This window comes from Cervus elaphus, chromosome 2 (assembly GCF_910594005.1).
Source record: "Cervus elaphus chromosome 2, mCerEla1.1, whole genome shotgun sequence".
NCBI classification, from domain to species: Eukaryota; Metazoa; Chordata; class Mammalia; order Artiodactyla; family Cervidae; genus Cervus; species Cervus elaphus.
The window spans coordinates 23,469,634-23,490,828 of record NC_057816.1 but is presented as its reverse complement, the minus strand read 5'-3'; the positions used below and the strand labels follow the sequence as shown (position 1 = coordinate 23,490,828).

The following is a 21,195-nucleotide window of genomic DNA, read 5'->3' as shown; positions in this document are numbered from 1 at the left end:
CTGAAATTGCCTCTTTTCTCAAGAGCCAGTCTCTTGAAAAATGAAAATCCTTGGGGAGTATTTGACTCCATGTTATTTATTGTCTGGTATATCTAAATCCAGTACAAACATTCATAGTACTGTGATCACAAGAGCTCAAGGGAGAACTGAGAAAGTTCAGGATGTTTGCTACCCTGAAAATGAAGAAACAACACTGAAGACTTAGAATTGGAGATGCTGATCTGTGATGCAGAACAGCTTCAAAAGTGACTCTTGAGACCAAGGCTGTCAGATCTGCTCTCCCTGCAGTAAAGACAGCAGAATGCTGGGTACCTATCACTCCCCACACTAACACTAGTGTTGTTTTTCTCTGAGAGCACATTGTGAAATAGATTTGGCATTGAGATTTCCAGGAACAAAGAAAGGTGAGTGTGTTAATTTTGTACTTGGTATTTGAGACTTCAGTTATGAAAGTAATAATCATTGGCATTCAGGCAAATATTCCACAACATCTTCGTTCATATAATTATCACTTTATTCATAAACCATGTTTCTAAACTTGCTATGATGTGCCAGATGTGGGCTATTTTCTTGGATATAGAGGAGACTAAGTCAGATTTGTTCATCATTTGATGTATAGTGCAGCTGGAGTCTGAAAATGTGCTGTTTAGAAATGGAAGATTCTTGAGCTTGTAGTAAGAAAGTCTAATCAATTAGAAGGAGTCTGAGGTTTTCATGATGATATTCTGCTTTTCCGGTGGCTCAGGTGGTAAAGAATCTGCTTAAAATGCGGAAGACCTGGGATTGATACCTGGGTTGGGAATATGCCCTGGAGAAGAGAACGGCGACCCACTCCAGTATTCTTGCCTGGAGAATCCCATGGACAGAGGAGCCTGGCGGACTAGAGTCCACGGGGTCACAAAGAGTCAGACATGACTGAGCGGCTAACACTACTACTACTATGATGACATTAGTTGTAAATGAGATTAGTAAAGAAAAACTGTTTAGCAGATAGTAGAGATGAATGGGGTAGTTTTTGTTTCATGTGAAAACATGAGCAGGTAAAAATCTAGACAAGTTGAGAGAATTTGACTTATTCCAGAAAATGAACATTTTCTGAATTTGAATGTGTTTCTAAAACTGGAAGGAATCAGATGTGAACTGAATCTGTTTGAGTGTATTCAGGGATTAAGAATAGACATTTCAAAGGTTTAGAATATTTTCCTTGTATTCTTAGATCTTTCAAATGCCACACATAAAATGTCATTTCTCTCTTTAGAGTCCCTTAAGATATATGATGAAATCTGTTAATTATCCCAACACCCTCAAATATTTTTCAAGTTTTACACAGTCTTTATTTGCCGTTTATGTTGTCAATATCTCTCTTTAAAAAGAATATCCATAACTAAACTCCAAACTCCAGAAATAATTAAAGTGTAGCACAGTGCTTCCTAACCTAATTGCACACATAGAAAATGGTAATATTTGTGTGAAGTGACAGGTTAAGTGAGTCAGGCTGCCTGTGACTAGTGGTTATCAGTTTAATATATGAGGAAGTATTGCTTCATTCACACTTCCTCATATTTGTGGCTTTGCAGTTCCATGTAACTAGTATTAGAAAATCATGTTATTGGATTTGCTACTGATCATACTCTAGACACTGCGTTTCTCCAAGTGCAATTGGAAACTAATATCATTATTAACCAGTCACTTACTTTGTGAGTTTTATTGAATTAAAAAAGAATTGATCCCTTATTCTTTTCAAGTGAATGGCACCCAAAGCTATGTCCAGTATACAAAGAATTAGGTTTTTTAAAATCTAAATTTTAAACATAAATACTCTTTGCTTTGCTAAATTTCAGTTTGTTCATTTCAACTGTTTTCAGTGTCTCTACTCATTTTTCCAGTTGCTGTCACCCTCAGGGTCTAGGTTGTACAAACTTGGAAGGTTTTGTTGATCACAGAGTGTGCGCTAAACCAGGGGGCATTGACAGTCTTCAAGCCCAACCTTCACTGAGAAAAGAAAAATTTGAGAGAAAGAGAGTCTGAGTCCCAGCTGCTCTTTTCTAATTGTACTACTTCCCATCCCCATTAAAAGTCAAATAAGCTAAAGACCAGTAAGAAGTACCTTTGTCATTTTTAATGTTCAGTGATTTCATCTTATATTCTGCTAAATGACTTAAACCCAACATAACAGAGTTTATGTCATTGCTATATACACCTAACTCTTACATTAGGTGTATAAGATGGAACTTGGATCAGGACTAGTAAATAACAGAAGACATTTTGAAACAAAAATTACAAAATATTCAGTTCCCTAGCTCTGAATCCATTAGGAGATCTGCTCAAATTTGCATGCCCCTCTGAGTCTTCACTCCAATTTTATTTTCATATTATGATTCTTTATAATGAATACTAGACCTCCTTAATATCAAGTTTTGAATTTCATAAGGTTAGTAACTGTGTTTTTGCAGTTTTTATACTCTAAACTTCGTTTTGTAGTAAAGTGCTGTTTCAGCATTTTTTGCTAAATTATTGAAGAAAGAAAGAAGGAAGGAGGTAGGGGAAGAAGGATGAAAAGGAGGAAAGGGAAGAAAGGAGTAAAACAAATAAAAAGATAAAAGGAAAAGAAATGAGAAAAAATGTTTCTCAAGTTCTCCACCTAAAACATGCTGCTACATGAACTTTGTGTCACCCAGTAGTTCCCCAAACTGGCTAATCATCAGAATTACATTGGTGGCTTTGCTGGGTTATTTGTTTTATATTATTTTGATTATCAGATGTTAATATCTTTACTTCTTCCAATATTTTTTTTCATTTATTTTTATTAGTTGGAGGCTAATTACTTTACAATATTATAGTGGTTTTCGTCATACATTGACATGAATTAGCCATGGATTTACATGTATTCCCCATCCCGATCCCCCCTCCCACCTCCCTCTCTACCCGATCCCTCTGGGTCTTCCCAGTGCACCAGGTCCAAGCACTTGTCTCATGCATCCCACCTGGGCTGGTGTTCTCCTTCACCATAGATAATATACATGCTTCGATGCTGTTCTCTTGAAACACCCCACCCTCGCCTTCTCCCACAGAGTCCAAAAGTCTGTTCTGTACATCTGTGTCTCTTTTTCTGTTTTGCATATAGGGTTTCATTACCATCTTTCTAAATTCCATATATATGTGTTAATATCTTTAAAATCTACCAAGATTCTAAAAACTTTTAAGAAAATTTTTAAAGATAAAGAGCAACTAAGAAAAGATTAAAAAAAATAATACAAGCATCAAATATTAGACTAAAAAGGAGGCACTGTTAATGATTTAACTAAAGTTCAGTTCAGTTCAGTTCATTTGCTCAGTCATGTCTGACTCTGCAACCCCATGGACTGCAGCACGCCAGGCCTCCCTGTCCAACACCAACTCCCAGAGTTTACTCAACTCACGTCCATTGGGTTGGTGATGCCATCCAGCCATCTCATCCTCTGTTGTCCCCTTCTCCTCCCACATTCAATTTTTCCCAGCATCAGGGTCTTTTCCAATGAGACAGTTCTTCGCATCAGGTAGCCAAAGTATTGGAGTTTCAGCTTCAGCATCAGTCCTTCCAATGAATATTCAGGACTGATTTCCTCTAGGATGGACTGGTTGGATCTCCTTGCAGTCTAAAGGACTCTCAAGAGTCTTCTTTAACACCACAGTCCAAAAGCATCAATTCTTCAGCACTTAGCTTTCTTTATAGTACAAGTCTCACACCCATACCTGACTACTGGAAAAACCATAACTTTGAATAGATGGATCTTTGTTGGCAAAAACATGTCTCTGCTTTTTAATATGCTAAGTTGGCCATAACTTTTCTTCCAAGGAGAAAGCATCTTTTAATTTCATGGCTTCAGTCACCATCTGCAGTGATTTTGGAGCCCCCCAAAATAAAGTCTGTCACTGTTTCCACTGTTTCCCCATTTATTTGCCATGACATGATGGACCGGATGCCATGATCTTGGTTTTCTGAATGTTGAGTTTTAAGCCAATTTTTCACTCTCCTCTTTCACTTTCATCAAGAAGCTCTTTAGTTCTTCTTCGCTTTCTGCCATAAGGGTGGTGACATATGCATATCTGAAAGTGAAAGTGAAGTAGCTCAGTGGTGTCCAGCTCTTTTCGACCCCATGGACTGTAGCCTACCACGCTCCTTGGTCCATGGGATTTTTCAGGCAAGAATACTGGAGTAGGTTGCCATTTCCTTCTCCAAGGGACCTTCCCGACCCAGGGATCAAACCAGGGTCACCGGCATTGTAGGCAGATGCTTTACCATCTGAGCTACCAGGGAATCTGAGGTTATTAATATTTCTCCTGGAAATCTTGATTCCAGCTTATCCTTCAACCAGTCCAGTGTTTCTCATGATGTACTCTGCATATAAGTTAAATAAGCACGGTGACAATATACAGCCTTGACATACTCCTTCCCCAATTTAGAAACAGTCTGTTGTTCCATGTCCAGTTCTAACTGTTGCTTCCTGACCTGCATACAGATTTCTCAAGAGACAGGTCAGGTGGTCTGGTATTCCCATCTCTTTCAGAACTTTCCACAGTTTATTGTGATCCACACAGTCAAAGGCTTTGGCATAGCCAATAAAGCAGAAATAGATGTGTTTCTGGAACTCTCTTGCTTTTGTGATAATCCAACAGATGTTGGCAATTTGATTTCTGGTTCCTCTGCCTTTTCTAAAACTAGTTTGTACATCTGGAAGTCCATGGTTCATGTACTGTTGAAGCCTGGCTTGGAGAATTTTGAGCATTACTTTGCTAGCGTGTGAGATGAGTTCAATTGTGCTGTAGTTTGAGCATTCTCTGGCATTGCCTTTCTTTGGGATTGGAACAAAAACTGACATGGGTGTCACCAGATAATCAATAATGAAGTGAGACTGATGGAGCCAAAGATGGAGAAGCTCTATACAGTCAGCAAAAATAAGACTTGGAGCTGACTGTGGCTCAGATCATGAACTCCTTATTGCCAAATTCAGAATTAAATTGAAGAAAGTATGGAAAAACACTCAACCATTCAGGTATTATCTAAATCAAATCCCTTATGATTATACAGTGGAAGTGACAAATAGATTCAAGGGATTAAATTTGTTAGTGTGCCTGAAGAACTATGGATAGAGGTTCATGACATTGTACAGGAGACAGTGATCAAGACCATCTCCCAGAAAAAGAAATGCAAAAAAGGCAAAATGACTGTCTGAGAAGGCCTTACAATTAGCTGTGAATAGATGAGAAGTAAAAAGCAAAGGAGAAGAGGAAAGATACAGCCATTTGAATGCAGAGTTCCAAAGAATAGCAAGGAGAGATAAGAAAGCCTTCCTCAGTGATCAATGCAAAGAAATAGAGGAAAACAATAGAATGGGAAAGATTAGAGATCTCTTCAAGAAAATTAGAGATACCAAGGGAACATTTCATGCCAAGATGGGCACAATAAAGGACAGAAGTGGTAGGGACTTAACAGAAGCAGAAGATATTAACAAGAGGTGGCAACAATACACAGAAGAACTATACAAAAAGAGATCTTCATGATCTAGATAATCACGATGGTGTGATCACTCACCTAGAGCCAGACATCCTGGAATGAGAAGTCAAGTGGGCCTTAGAAAGCATCACAATGAACACAGCTAGTGGAGGTGATGGAGTTCCAGTTGAGCTATTTCAAATAGTAATAGATGATGCTGTGAAATTGCTGCACTCAATATGCCAGCAAGTTAACTAAAGTAACAGCATAGATAATAAAATAGAAATTTGATAAAATATTCATTGTTGATAATTCTGTAAGTACCAAGATTTATGAATTATTTAGAGCTGTAGAGACAATCTTTTGGAGAATAGACAGAAACAAAAATCATCCAGAAATCAGTGTTTCTCTTAAACTTTATGAAATATCTCAATTATAAAATTCTTGAAGTTTATAATTTCTATTCTAGTTCAACCAGAATCATAGTTTGTCCTGCTGCTGCTAAGTCACTACAATCGTGTCTGACTCTGTGCGACCCCATAGACGGTAGCCCACCAGGCTCCACCATCCCTGGGATTCTCCAGGCAAGAACACTGGAGTGGGTTGCCATTTCCTTCTCCAGTGCATGAAAGTGAAAAAGTGAAAGTGAAGTCACTCAGTCGTGTTCGACTCTCATCGAACCCACGGACTGCAGCCTACCAGGCTCTTCCATCCATGGGATTTTCCAGGCAAGAGTACTGGAGTGGGTTGCCATTGCCTTCTCCAATAGTTTGTCCTAGAGTGGCAATAAATACTAAAGAAATCCCCACATTATGTATATCCTCTGATGACCAGTGAAGATTGATCTCAGCAGGATAACTCTCTGCTGCACACACATGCACATACATATGTCCATAAATCTCTCTGTCACACCCTAACCCAAAAGTACACTCATTTTCTCATTTTTAAATTTAGAACCTGCTGAGAAGAAAATGGACCCTGGAAATCACTCCTCAGTGACTGAGTTCATCCTCGCTGGGCTCACAGAGAAACCAGAGCTCCAGATTCCCCTTCTGGTCTTCTTCCTAGGAATCTATGTGGTCACTGTGGTGGGGAACCTGGGCATGATCACACTGATAGGGCTCAGTTCTCAGCTGCACACCCCCATGTACTATTTCCTCAGTGATTTGTCCTTTATTGATTTCTGTCATTCCACTGTCGTTACCCCCAAAATGCTAGTGAACTTTGTGACAGAGAAGAATATCATCTCCTATCCTGAATGTATGACTCAGCTCTATTTCTTTATTGCTTTTATTATTGCAGAATGTTATATGTTGGCTGTAATGGCATATGACCGCTATGTTGCCATCTGTAACCCTTTGTTTTACAATGTCATCATGACTTATTATAGGTGCTTCCAGCTCACAGTGACAGTTTATATTTTGTGCCTCACTGAATCTGCAGTTCATACAGGCTTTATGTTTAGACTCTTTTTCTGCAAGAACAAGGTGGTTAACCATTATTTCTGTGATGTCTTCCCACTCTTGGAGCTATCCTGTTCTAGCATCTCCACGAATGAATTACTAGCTCTAGTCTTTAGTGCTTTTAATGTCCTGATTCCTGTTTTAACCATCCTTGCTTCCTACATTTTCATCCTCTCTAGCATCCTTCAAATCCACTCCAATGAAGGCAGGTCCAAAGCCTTCAGCACCTGCAGCTCCCATATCTCAGCTGTTGCTGTTTTCTATGGATCTGCAGCATTCATGTACCTGAAGCCTTCATCTGTGAGTTCTATGGACCAAGGGAAAGTATCCTCTGTGTTTTATACCTGCATTGTGCCCATGCTAAACCCTCTGATCTACAGTCTGCGGAATAAGGATGTCAAATTTGCTCTGAAGAAAATTCTGGACAGTGGAAAATGTAGATGAATAGACTCAATGTCATAGTATCATACCAGAAATATGCCTTTGGTTTGCTGAGATAGGCAATGTTTTAGTTTTATTCTTCAAATTTTTGGAAATATAGAATCATTTTCTCATATAATACCTTTCCCAAATTCTCTCTGGGACACTTTCATTGAAACTGTGTTACAGTGACTATGTATGGAAAAATAAGAATAAAGTCAGAGATTCTTAAGAATTAAAGAAGCTCCAGTTTGATTTAAAAAAAAATATGAACAACAGCGACTATGATGATCATCATAAAATAATAACATACATGATTAAGATAGTATAAAATATCAAGCAGAAAGCCCAGCACTTTGAAGTAGATAACCTCATTTAGTATTTACAGTTTTCTCTCAGGGCAAACCCTAGTACTATTTTATTTTGAAAGCTGAATAAACTGACACTTATTTAGTTTCAGTAAATGTCCATGTTCCCAAACATAATAAATGACAAGAATCTAGAATATCTGGCTCCAGGACCTGTGATTTTACTCAAAATATATTGGCCCCAAGTAAACGTGGGTAAGTCTAAGGCCTTACCAGTAATTTTCTCCTACACTTTAATCTACAGTTCCTTATAAGACTGTGCTGCTTTCTTCTCCCTCTCCAATGCTAGTATCACTTTTGTTTCATTTGATACAATGAAAATAATCAAAATATTTCAAACCTGTCCTAACCAAAGGAAAAAAATGTCAGTTGGAGGCTTACTGCAGAATCTTATGATATAGTTTCACTAAAGAGATTAAAATTTCTATGCTCAACACTAACAATTTTTGGTGGTCCAAAAATTGCAGCCCAACACATTTTTTATCTTTATACTAGTAATGCTGTATTATTTGTGGAATAGCTACTTATAGTAGCCAAAAACCATAATTTACAAACAATTTTCATTTCATGTCAGTTTCATCTTAGAATCATTTCTTCTTTCCTTTCATATGATTCCTTATTTGCTTCTGAGCATTTTGTCATTGGGTTACTATAAATCCGGGTCTTCTCTGGTGCCTCAGTGGTAAAGAATCTGCCTGCCAATGCAGAACAAGTGAGTCCAATCCCTGATCCCTTGGAGAAGGAAATGGCAACCCCTTCCAGCATTCTAGTCTGGGAAATTCCATGCATAGAAGAGCCTGGTGAACTGTAGCCTTGCTACAGTTCAGGGACATCAAAATAAAGTCAGCCATGACTTAGAGACTAAACAACAACAACTATAAATTCTCATGAAATTCTAAATACACAGCTGTCTTCTGTCTCTTCTCAGTTCAAACCATTGTACTCATTAATGGCGGGTCAATGTTCTTTGGATAGTGTTTAAACTTATTCACCTGTAGTGTCTAATTATAGAACAAAAACACATATAATATTATTTACTACCCTTGTATTTAATTATCCATTCATTCATGGATGTCAGACATTGATTTTCCAAGTGCTCTCATATTATTTGACTTAGTTTTCATCAGTATTATAAAAGAAGGTAAATGGCTACAATTAAAATTCCTATCCTTTCAATTAAAATAAATTTAAAAAAAGATTAAAAAAACTATCATAAGCATGATTCCTACTCTGTTATATATATAGTCTAGAATATATATATATAATGTATTTATATACATACACACACACACACACACACACACACACACACACATATATATATATATACACACACACATATATTCCTTCTAATGAATATTCAGGGTTGGTTTCCTTGAGGATTAACTGGTTTGATCTCCTTGCAGTCCAAGGGACTCTCAAGAGTCTTCTCCAACACCACAGTTCAAAAGCATCAAGTCTTTGGTGTTCAGCATTTATGGTCCAAATTGCACATCCATACATGATTACTAGAAAAACCAAAGCTTTGACTACATGGACCTTTGTCAGCAAAGTACTGTCTCTGCTTTTTAATATGCTGTTTTGGTTGGTCATAGCTTTTCTTCCAAGGAGCAAGTGTCTTTTAATTTCACGGCTGCAGTCACCATCTGCAGTGTTTTTGGAGCCCAAGAAAATAAAGTCTGTTGCTGTTTCCATTGTTTCCCCATCTATTTGCCGTGAAGTGATTGGACAGGATGCCATGGTCTTAGTTTTTTGAATGTTGAGTTTTAAGCCAGCTTTTTCACTCTCCTCTTTCATCCTCATTAAGAGGCTCTTTAGTTCCTCTTCTCTTTCTGCTGTGATGGTGGTGTCATCTGTACATCTGAGACTATTGATATTTCTCCCAGCAATGTTGGTTCCAGCTTGTGCTTCATCTGCCTCAGCATTTTGCATGATTTGCTCTGCATACAAGTTAAATAAGGGTGATAATATACAGCCTTGACCTTTACCAAACTCCAGCTCTCTTTCTTGCTTCTTTTACTCAGCACACGGATGTAGCTGTAAATCATAGTCTGCTCACCTATAAGGTGGAATTCCAGACACACATATTCCCTTTCAAATATCCCAGAATCCTGCAGCCACAGCAAATCCAATGTTAAAGAAACCGTTTAATGCATGCAAGTGGGGCATCTTACTTGAATCTGAAAGAACTCTAGGGAAGGTGTTCAAAACAAGAGATCTTCCACCCTTTGTTTTTTTTCAAGTGGTCCATAGATGAGTAGCAGTGACAAGATCTGAGAGACTTTATCTAAAATGTATAATTTAAATCCATTTATAAGACTTACTATCAGAATTTGCTTTTGATCAAGATCCTTAGGTTATTCCGGTGCACATTAAAGGTTTAGAAGTTTTCAAAAAGTACTGATATCTTACATTATCCTCTAAAATTTTGACTTTATTGACATAGGGTATACCCTGGGTATTGAGATAATAGTAAAATAAACTCCCTTGTTTACTTGAAATGAATATCCAAAATTGAGAAACACTAACACATACAAGTGTAAACTGGTTATAATAATTGAACCAATATGTTTTAACTATATTTTATAGTGTCTCTCCTCACTTGAGTGTCCAATTTATTTTGATTCAGTTAAATGTTAGATTATTTCCAATTTTCTGATTTTGGAACAAAAAACAAAAATATGCAAGAAAATACAAAAATAGAAGGAATATGAAAATAAAAGGAATAAGAAACAAAAGTGCCTAATAAAATGTTTCTTTATATATGTAACTTAGCAACTAGAATGTTTAATAGTGAGGATCTCAAAAAATCAATAATTACATCAGTATTCTGAATTCTTACACCAAAACTTTAAATCCAACTATATATGTTTGAATTTTGAATCAATATTTATATTTCTTATTTACATTAAAAGAATTAATTGTATTTTTATACAAGGTTAATTAATTTTACTTCATTATTTTAAAATCTGTTGTCCTAGTAACATTAAGATAATTAGGGCAGAAATAAATGAAAGAGAAACAAAGGAGACTATAGCAAAAAATCAACAAAACTAAAACCTGGTTTTTGGAGAAGATAAATAAAATAGACAAGCCATTAGCCAGACTCATCAAGAAAAAAAAGGGAGAAGAATCAAATCAGCAGAATTAGAAATGAAAATGGAGAAATCACAACAGACAACACAGAAATACAAAGGATCATAAGAGACTACTATCAGCAACTATCTGCCAATAAAATGTACAACTTGGAAGAAATGGACAAATTCTTAGAAAAGTTTAACCTTCCAAAACTGAACCAGGAAGAAACAGAAAATCTTAACAGACCCGCCACAAGCACAGGAATCGAAACTGTAACCAAAAATCTTCCAACAAACAACAGCCCAGGACCAGATGGCTTCACAGCTGAACTGTACCAAAAATTTACAGAAGAGCTAACACCTATTCTACTCAAACGCTTCCAGAAAATTGCAAAGGAAGGTAAACTGCCAAACTCATTCTATGAGTCCACCATCACCCTAATAACAAAACCAGACAAAGATGACACACAGAACAGAAAACTACAAGCCAATATCACTGATGAAGATAGATGCAAAAATCCTCAACAAAATTCTAGCAAACAGAATCCAACAACATATTAAAAAGATCATACATCTTGACCAAGTGGGCTTTATCCCAGGGTTGCAAGAATTCTTCAATATTCAGAAATCAATCAATGTGATACACCACATTAACAAATTATAAGATAAAAACCATATGATTATCTCAATAGATGCAGAGAAAGTCTTTGACAAAATTCAACATCCATTTATGACAAAAACCCTCCAGAAAGCAGGCATAGAAGGAACATACCTCAACATAATAAAAGCCATATATGATAAACCCACAGCAAACATTATCCTCAATGGTGAAAAATTGAAAGCATTTCCCCTAAAGTCAGGAGCAAGACAAGGATGCCCACTCTCACTACTACTATTCAACATAGTTTTGGAAATTTTAACCACAGCAATCAGTGAAGAAAAAGGAATAAATGTAATCCAGATTGAAAAAGAAGAAGTAAAACTCTCACTGTTTGCAGATGATATGATCCTCTACACAAAAAAACCTAAGGACACAACCAGAAAATTACTAGAGCTAATCAGTGAATATGATTTCGGTGTTGACCATCTGGTGATGTCCATGTGTAGAGTCTTCTCTTGTGTTGTTGGAAGAGGGTGTTTGCTATGACCAGTGCGTTCTCTTGGCAGAACTCTATTAGCCTTTGCCCTGCTTCATTCTGTACTCCAAGGCCAAATTTGCCTGTTATTCCAGATGTTTCTTGACCTCATACTTTTGCATTCCAGTCCCCTATAGTGAAAAGGACATCTTTTGGGGGTGTTAGTTCTAGAAGGTCTTGTAGGTCTTCATAGAACCATTCAACTTCAGCTTATTTGGTGTTACTGTTCGGGGCATAGACTTGGATTACCATGGTATTGAATGGTTTGCCTTGGAAACGAACAGACATCATTCTGTCATTTTTGAGATTGCATCCAAGTACTGCAGTTTAGAGTCTTTTGTTGACTATGATGGCTACTCCATTTCTTCTAAGGGATTCCTGCCCACAGTAGTAGATATAATGGTCATCTGAGTTAAATTCACCCATTCCAGTCTATCTCAGTTCGCTGATTCCTAGAATGTCGACATTCACTCTTGCCATCTCCTGTTTGACCGCTTCCAATTTGCCTTGATTCATGGACCTAACATTCCAGGTTCCTATGCAATAGTGCTCTTACAGCATCAGGCCTTACTTCTATCACCAGTCCATCCACAACTGGGTGTTGTTTTTGTTTTGGCTCCATCCCTTCATTCTTTCTGGAGTTATTTCTCCACTGATCTCCAGTAGCATATTGGGCACCTACCGACCTGGGGAGTCCATCTTTCGGTGTCCTATCTTTTTTGCCTTTTCACACTATTCATGGGGTTCTCAGGGCAAGAATACTGAAGTGGTTTGCCATTTCTTTCTCCAGTGGACCACATTCTGTCAGACCTCTCCACCATGACCCGTCCATCTTGGGTGGCCCCACATGGCATGGCTTAGTTTCATTGAGTTAGACAAGGCTGTGGTCCATGTGATCAGATTGGCTAGTTGTCTGTGATTGTGGTTTCAGTCTGTCTGCCCTCTGATACCTTCTCTAAGCGACTACCATCTTACTTGGGTTTCTCTTACCTTGGACATGGGATATCTCTTCACAGCTGCTGAAGCAAAGCTGCTTATTTAACTTATATGCAGAGTACATCATGAGAAACACTGCACTGGAGGAAGCACAAGCTGGAATCAAGACTGCTGGGAGAAATATCAATAACCTCAGATATGCAGATGACACCACCCTTATGGCAGAAAGTGAAGAAGAACTAAAGAGCCTCTTGATGGAAGTGAAAGAGGAGTGTAAAAAAGTTGACTTAAAGCTCAACATTCAGAAAACTAAGATCATGGCATCTGGTCCCACCACTCCATGGCAAATAGATGGGGAAACAGTGGAAACAGTGGCTGACTTTATTTTTCTGGGCTCCAAAATCACTGCAGATGGTGATTGCAGCCATGAGATTAAAAGACACTTGCTCCTTGGAAGGAAAGTTATGACCAAAATAGACAGCATATTAAAAAGCAGAGACATTAATTTGCCAAAAAAGGTCCATCTAGTCGAGGCTATGGTTTTTCTAGTTGTCATGTATGGATGTGAGGGTTGGACTATAAAGAAAGCTGACCACAGAAGAATTGATGGTTTTGAACTGTGGTGTTGGAGAAGATTCTTGAGGGTCCCTTGGACTGCAAGGAGATCCAACCAGTCCATCCTAAAGGAGGTCAGTCCTAGGTGTTCATTGGAGGGACTGATGTTGAAGCTGAAACTCCAATACTTTGGCCACCTGATGCGGAGAGCTGACTCATTTGAAAAGACCCTCATGCTGGGAAAGATTGAGGGCAGGAGGAGAAGGGGATGACAGAGGATGAGATGGTTGGATGGCATCACCGACACAATGGGCATGGGTTTGGGTGACTCCGGGAGTTGGTGGTGGACAGGGAGGCCTGGTGTGTTGCTCTTCATGGGGTCTCAAAGAGCCAGACACGACTGAGCGACTGAACTGAACTGATATTCCTTCTATGGGGCTTCCCCAGTGGCTCAGTTGTAAAGAAACTGCCTGCCAATTCAAGAGACACAGGTTTGATCCCTGGGTCAGAAGATCTCCTTGGAAGGAAATGGCAACCTATTTGAGTATTCTTACCTGGAAATCCCATGGAGAGAGGAGCCTGTTGGTTTATAGTCCATGGTGTCACAAAGAGTCAGACATGACTTAGCAGCTCAACATATTCCTTCCATAGTTTATACTTAAAACAACAACAACAACAACAACAAAAACAAACTTACTTGAAATTTCTACGTGATTCTCCCACTGGGTAATTTTCTGTAACATTCCAGTAACTGAAGTTATAAACTTCTTCTCATCACAAAAAAAGAGTAGGGTCTATGGAGTTAGAGTGTTGTGAATCTTAATTTCCTACTTACAAACTATAACTCTTTGGGCAAGTGACTTCTCTTCTCTTTCTGCTCCATCCTATGAAATAGTGGTAGTAGAGATAGCCTCTCTTTCATTGGGCTACTGAGTTAATTAAATGGAAGAAGCCTAAATGAACTGGTTGAGAAAGTATCTGGAATATGGTAAATAAATGTCAATGTTAATACATGTCAGCTGTCATTATCCATGCTCATAAATGACACTAGATTCTCCACCATAACACTCATCAGACTGTTTTGCCCCCTGAATACCTGTGTTTCTCTAGAAACTGTAAATTCTATAAGGAAAAACATTTTTCTATTTTGTTTACTATATGGCTCCTAGATCTAAGACAATGCAGAGTACATAGAAAAACCTCAAGAAATATTTCTGAAAATATTTCTCTAATTTCTCTGTTATTTTTCTCTAAGAGCCATCAGAACATATTCAACATTTTTCTTACACCAAATTGCAACATCTACAACCACAGTGACCTCCACCCATGTCCCTTAGCCACCACACAACTTCTGGCTTTTGATGTTTAAACTGAACTATTGTAATATTGAACTTTCGTGGCTTCTAATGATTATTTTAGCATTTTCCAACATACTGTTAGTTAGCCATAAATATTGTCGTTAAACTCACTCTTATTTAGCTATAAACACTGAAGTCTGAAATCATTGCTCTATCCCTCTCTAGCTCAAATACCTTCTATGCTTCTGAGAGGGTAACAGGCAGGAAGGCCAGGGGTCTCCAAACTGAGGAAATAGGCTGCAAGTGTCACATTTTTTATCTCTCTCTTAAGCAGTAGAAAGAAACAAACTAGTGTTATATTTTTTCCCCTTCTGTATACAAATATAGAAAGAGGTTTCTCTTAAAATTTTGTGTTGCTATAATGACACCTGGTTCCACCTGAAATTAACTTTTCTCAAACCTTGAGCTAACCAATGCATTTTTCTTATGGAAATGTTTGTCTTAAGCTATGCTAGTGTACCCTGAAGAAGGAAATGGCAACCCACTTCAGTATTCTTGCCTGGACAATCCCATGGACAGAGGAACCTGGTTACAGTCCATGGGGTCGCAAAATGTACTGTGCATTTACTCTGTCTTCAAGTTGGTTCCACTTGACAAACTAGTATGTTATAATCACACATTGTTCTCCTAATCTATGTTAATGAAACTATATATTTGTACAGAAATCTGCCTCTCTTCAAGATTCATGTCAATCATTTTATGGCCCGGGATGACTCACCTGGTGCCAATGTTATCTCAATGCATGTTGTGGGTAAGGGGCCTGGTGCCATTCTCTGAGTTTTGAGACATTTCCTTTCTTTAATTAGCAGACTGCTAATAGCTATATAACATCAGGCTAAAGACTAAGCAGGGGGTAACCTTTCTGCTCCCTTCTGATGTCTATGTCAGAAACTTTCTCTCTTTTATACTTTAATAAAACTTTATTACACAAAAGCTCTGAGCGATCAAGCCTCGTCTCTGGCCTCAGATTGAATTCCTCTCCTCCGGAGGCCAAGAATCCTGATGTCTTTTGTGGTTCAGCAACAACCTTTCAGTTCTCCATACTCACTTGAAAATTCAAGCAATGTAATAAAAATATACTTCTCAAAATTATGATTAAATCTTAGTTAAAACGAAATAAGAAATTGAGTCAGAGTTATCTTTGATGAAAAGCCATAAAAATACCAGTTTGATTTATGAAGTATTTTGCACAAATTAGCTATTGTATGAAATTTAACCTTCTCAAAAACCTAAAAAAAGAAAATTGGAGAATATTTACTTTTCTGAGACAATGCAATTGTTTTGGGAAGTTCAACCTATTTTATAAATATATATGTTTGTATGTGAAAAATAAACATTTACAAGTCTATATACACACATTGCTTACATTTAGTGGAAGAAGGGGAAGATTATCATTTTACAAAATAAGAAGCTTCCCTTATTAGTTGAAAAGCATCAAACTCTCAAAAAAAAATCTTCAAATTGCTTAAAAAAAAGGTAGTTTCCTCACACACAAAACAGTGACTTATACTACCAAAATTAAGTGATTTTATTTATTTATTTTCATAACAACTCCTAAGAGAGGGATGGAAAAGACCAATGAGCACTGAATTTCTAGTGAAATCAAATTAAGAGTATGCCATTTAAAATTTTGTTTTTTTTTTTTAAATTTTTTTCATAGATCCCTACTTCTTGTTTAAAATTTTTCTAATATATTGTATAATATTTAAATCTACTAGTCTAACTAAATTAGGTAAGAGAAGGTATGATACATGATGTAGCAGTTTGGAAAAGAATCCAATGTAAAGAAAAAATTACTAATTATATGAACAGAAGTTAGAATTACTCCAGGAAACTTCACAAATGCTTATGATATTAATATTAAATAAGAGACACTAGGCTCTCTTCAGGGAAATCCTTGTACCAGTCCTGGTTCTACATCTCAAAGAAAGTCTGATTATACACAGTAAAGATCCCAGTGGAAGTTATGATGTATTAAAAGCTGACTAAGCTGACTGTGTTTCCAGGACCTAAGTAAAGATAATGAAGCAGAAAGAGGACCTGTCAATCCATGATTCATGTGATCAGTGCTCACTTTTCATGTCCTCTTTAGAACCAAGTGGCCATGTTTGAGTGCCCTTTCATTTTCTCAAAAAAAGAAAAAAAAAAATTCCATAGCCAGAAATTTCTGAGCAAATGAAAGAATGAAAAATAGGATGCAGAAATGTGTCTTAACAAATCCAACAGTGTAACAATACGTGCATTATTTGAAGAGAAGTGCATTAATCTGGGGTTTACACTACTTAGGGTATCAATTATCCTATCAATGAACCACTTACAGGATGAGTTTCTTGCCTCTGATATTTATTAGATCATAAATTCTCCAGTCTACAACATAATAGATGATAGATGAGAAAAACATTGGGTTTAAAGATCTTTTTCCTAAAGAGGAAAAGAAAACCTTACTAATTTCACCTGTTCTAAAAGTAAGACTATTCTTCTGAATGAAAACTACCACAGTGTGAAAAATCAATCTCTGCTAACTCTCCCTGTGAATTAAGGAAGAATGTTACTTGTCTCTGAGTAGGTCCTTGTCAGAGAAAGGGGATTTTATCATTTGGAAATGTTTTGGAAGCATTTTTAAATGTTTTCAAGATAGTCTAAGTAACCAGCTCCCATCAGTGGGAATTTTTGACTTGGATAAGATTTGAAATATTTAAAAACAAATTGCTTTAGGGAATTTCCTAAATGAGGGCTCTTAAGAAAAATTCTAAAAATCAGATTAAGATCCTTGAAATATTTGCCCAACATTTTTAATTGCAGAAAACTTTATAATATTATGGGAGAACAAATTGGTAATTATTTTACAATCTACTTTCACCTCCTCTTATCTCACTCTGAGAAGACTGAGTTCTTTGGAGGAGTGTTAGTAGGTAAGGAAAACTTTCAAATTCATTATATGAGGTCACCAAGACCTGCTACCAAAGCTAGACAAAGATACCACACACAAAAAAGAAAATTATAGGCCAATATTATTGATGAAAAATAGATGCAAAAATCCTCAACAAAATCCTAACAATCTGAATCCAACAATACCTTATTATTATTATTATTTTTATTAGTTGGAGGCTAAATTATTTTACAGTATTGTAATGGGTTTTGTCATACACTGACATGAATCAGCTATGGAGTTGCATGTATTCCCCATCCCGATCCCCCCTCCCATCTCCCTCTCCACCCAATTCCTCTGGGTCTTCCCAGTGCACCAGGCCTGAGCACTTGTCTCATGCATCCAACCTGGGCTGATGATCTGTTTCACTATAGGTAATATACATGCTGTTCTCTCGAAACATCCCACCCTCGCCTTCTCCCACAGAGTCCAAAAGTCTGTTCTGTACATCTGTGTCTCTTTTTCTGTTTTGCGTATAGGGTTATCATTACCATTTTTCTAAATTCCACATATATGTGTTAGTATGCTGTAATGTTCTTTATCTTTCTGGCTTACTTCACTCTGTATAATGGGCTCCAGTTTCATCCATCTCATTAGAACTGATTCAAATGAATTCTTTTAATGGCTGAGTAATATTCCATGGTGTATATATACCACAGCTTCCTTATCCATTCATCTGCTGATGGGCATCTAGGTTGCTTCCATGTCCTGGCTATTATAAACACTGCTGCGATGAACATTGGGGTGCGCGTGTCTCTTTCAGATCTGGTTTCCTCAGTGTGTATGCCCAGAAGTGGTATTGCTGGGTCATATGGCAGTTCTATTTCCAGTTTTTTAAGAAATCTCCACACTGTTCTCCATAGTGGCTGTACTAGTTTGCATTCCCACCACCAGTGTAAGAGGGTTCCCTTTTCTCCACACCCTCTCCAGCATTTATTGCTTGTAGACTTTTGGATAGCAGCCATCCTGATTGGCGTGTAATGGTACCTCATTGTGGTTTTGATTTGCATTTCTCTGATAATGAGTGACATTGAGCATCTTTTCATGTGTTTGTTAGCCATCTGTATGTCTTCTTTGGAGAAATGTCTGTTTAGTTCTTTGGCCCATTTTTTGATTGGGTCATTTATTTTTCTGGAATTGAGCTTCAGGTGTTGCTTGTATACATTTGTCTGTTGCTTCATTTGCTATTATTTTCTCCCAATCTGAGGGCTGTCTTTTCGCCTTGCTTATAGTTTCCTTTGTAGTGCAAAAGCTTTTAAGTTTCATTAGGTCCCATTTGTTTAGTTTTGCTTTTATTTCCAATATTCTGGGAGGTGGATCATAGAGGATCCTGCTGTGACTCATATCGGCGATTGTTTTGCCTATGTTCTCCTCTAGGAGTTTTATAGTTTCTGGTCTTACATTTACAAAATGGATTTTTAATACATTTTGAGTTTATTTTTGTGTATGGTGTTAGAAAGTGTTCTAGTTTCATTCTTTTACAAGTGGTTGACTAGTTTTCCCAGCACCACTTGTTAAAGAGGTTGTCTTTTTTCCATTGTATATCCTTGCCTCCTTTGTCAAAGATAAGGTGTCCATAGGTTCGTGGATTTATCTCTGGGCTTTCTATTCTGTTCCATTGATCTATATTTCTGTCTTTGTGCCAGTACCATACTGTCTTCATGACCGTGGCTTTGTAGTAGAGTCTGAAGTCAGGCAGGTTGATTCCTCCGGTTCCATTCTTCTTTCTCAAGATTCCTTTGGCTATTCGAGTTTTTTTGTATTTCCATACAAATTGAGAAATTGTTTGTTCTAGTTCTGTGAAAAAATAATGTTGGTAGCTTGATAGGGATTGCATTTAATGTATAGATTGCTTTGGGTAGTATAGCCATTTTGACAATATTGATTCTTCCAATCCATGAACACGGTATGTTTCTCCATCTGTTTGTGTCTTCTTTGATTTCTTTCATGAGTGTTTTATAGTTTTCTATGTTTGCCCATGTCACACACAGTGATGGAGGTTAATGAATTTAATTTTTTAATTATCAAATAAGTTTTCATCCTACCCATAGAAATCCTGTGACCTCCTTCATATTTCTAGGTTTTCATAAAAAAGAGGAGAATCATAAAAAAGAGGCTTTTACTTTCAAAAATTTATTTCCTAGATTCCTTACCCTTAATTTGAGTTTTAATCACTAATAATTATTTTCTCTTCTGAAAAAAGTCCTCTAACTTTCTCCTCACATGGAACCACAACTTTTCTACCCTCATTTCAAAAAACACTACTATTGATTAGTTGCTGTGTATCATAAGTTTATGAAAGCTTTATGGACTAAGTAGTCAATGTACTAGATGGAATAGGTAAAAACACTTGTTTAAGTGCAATTCTTAAGCCTCATGAGAACTCCCCACAAAAACCTCTTATTTATTGGCAGTGTGGCTTGTTAAACCTTGGGCTCGTGACAGGATTCTGGACTCCTTAATCTCCCAAAGCCCTGTTCCTTGAATTACAAACACTTGCAGGTGTTCCATTTATTTTTCTTATTTTTTTTTTTTGGAAGAAATAACATCCTTACTTAAGCCAGTCATCTCCCCAATATTCATATCCATAAGACCTCCCATTTCCCAACAAGTACAAGAACAAGAAGAAAAATAAACTATTATCATAAAAACAGCTTAAAAATAACCATCCTGAGAAAAATTCATGCACCATCCAGGGACAAAACACAGTCAAATTTCAAATTAGAATATTTTCTTCTGTGCCATGTTTACTGAAACAAAAATAATGAGACAAAGTATAAGCAAAGTATACTGAGATTAGTAGACTTTAAACCACAAAATTGAATTTAGTCTAGATGTTTTCACTAGAAGATATACAACTGTAAATAAAGCAGTAACTGCCCTGAGCTATACTTTCCCTTCCAGGCAGTATATATGTTAACAATCTGTTATGTGAAGGGCTGGCTGTATAAAAGTAAGAAAATTCTTTGTCAAGAAAGCAAAATGTGTATTGTTAACAAAAGCAAAATTGTTTATACTTAACAGTTTTGTTAAGTATTTATGTAACAATCATTATGTAACCTTATATCTCAGGGATTAAATGAAATATATTCTTGCTCAAGGAAGACATTGTCTGATTCATGCTACTGATGGCAAGTTGTGGATAAGATATCCATGAAGACACCATGTTAATCTCAAGTTCCCTGATTTGACCACCAGTAGACCTGTCTTATATTTGTACAGGGAAAAACATTCAAACTGAAAGAAAAAACAGATTTTATAAATTTTTTGAATGATATTAATAAAGGGGAGAAAGTGAGGAAAGGAAATTTCGCTAGTGGGTAAGAAAAAAGAGACCTATTCTAAAAAAAGTGGAAATAAATTGAGAGATGACTCACCACATGGTGAAAAAGAATAAAAAATATTGTCAATAAAATTACTATGATTAAGCACAAAACCTTCCTGCCTTTGACCAACTGCACAGAGATAGTCTATTCAAAA

General features: G+C 37.0%; 1 protein-coding gene across 1 annotated transcript; it reads left to right on the top strand.

Annotated features, from left to right (window-relative positions):
* The first annotated feature begins 291 nt into the window (after positions 1-291).
* Positions 292-7,380, top strand: LOC122705343. Its single transcript, XM_043920657.1, has 2 exons — positions 292-404; positions 6,428-7,380. The coding sequence occupies exon 2, from the start codon at positions 6,445-6,447 to the stop codon at positions 7,378-7,380; it is 936 nt and encodes a 311-aa protein (XP_043776592.1). The 5' UTR covers positions 292-404; positions 6,428-6,444.
* The last annotated feature ends 13,815 nt before the right edge of the window (positions 7,381-21,195 follow it).

Coding starts and splice junctions, on each gene's coding strand:
- LOC122705343 (XM_043920657.1), top strand. CDS start 6,445: ATGGACCCTGGAAATCACTCCTCAGTGACTGAGTTCATCCTCGCTGGG.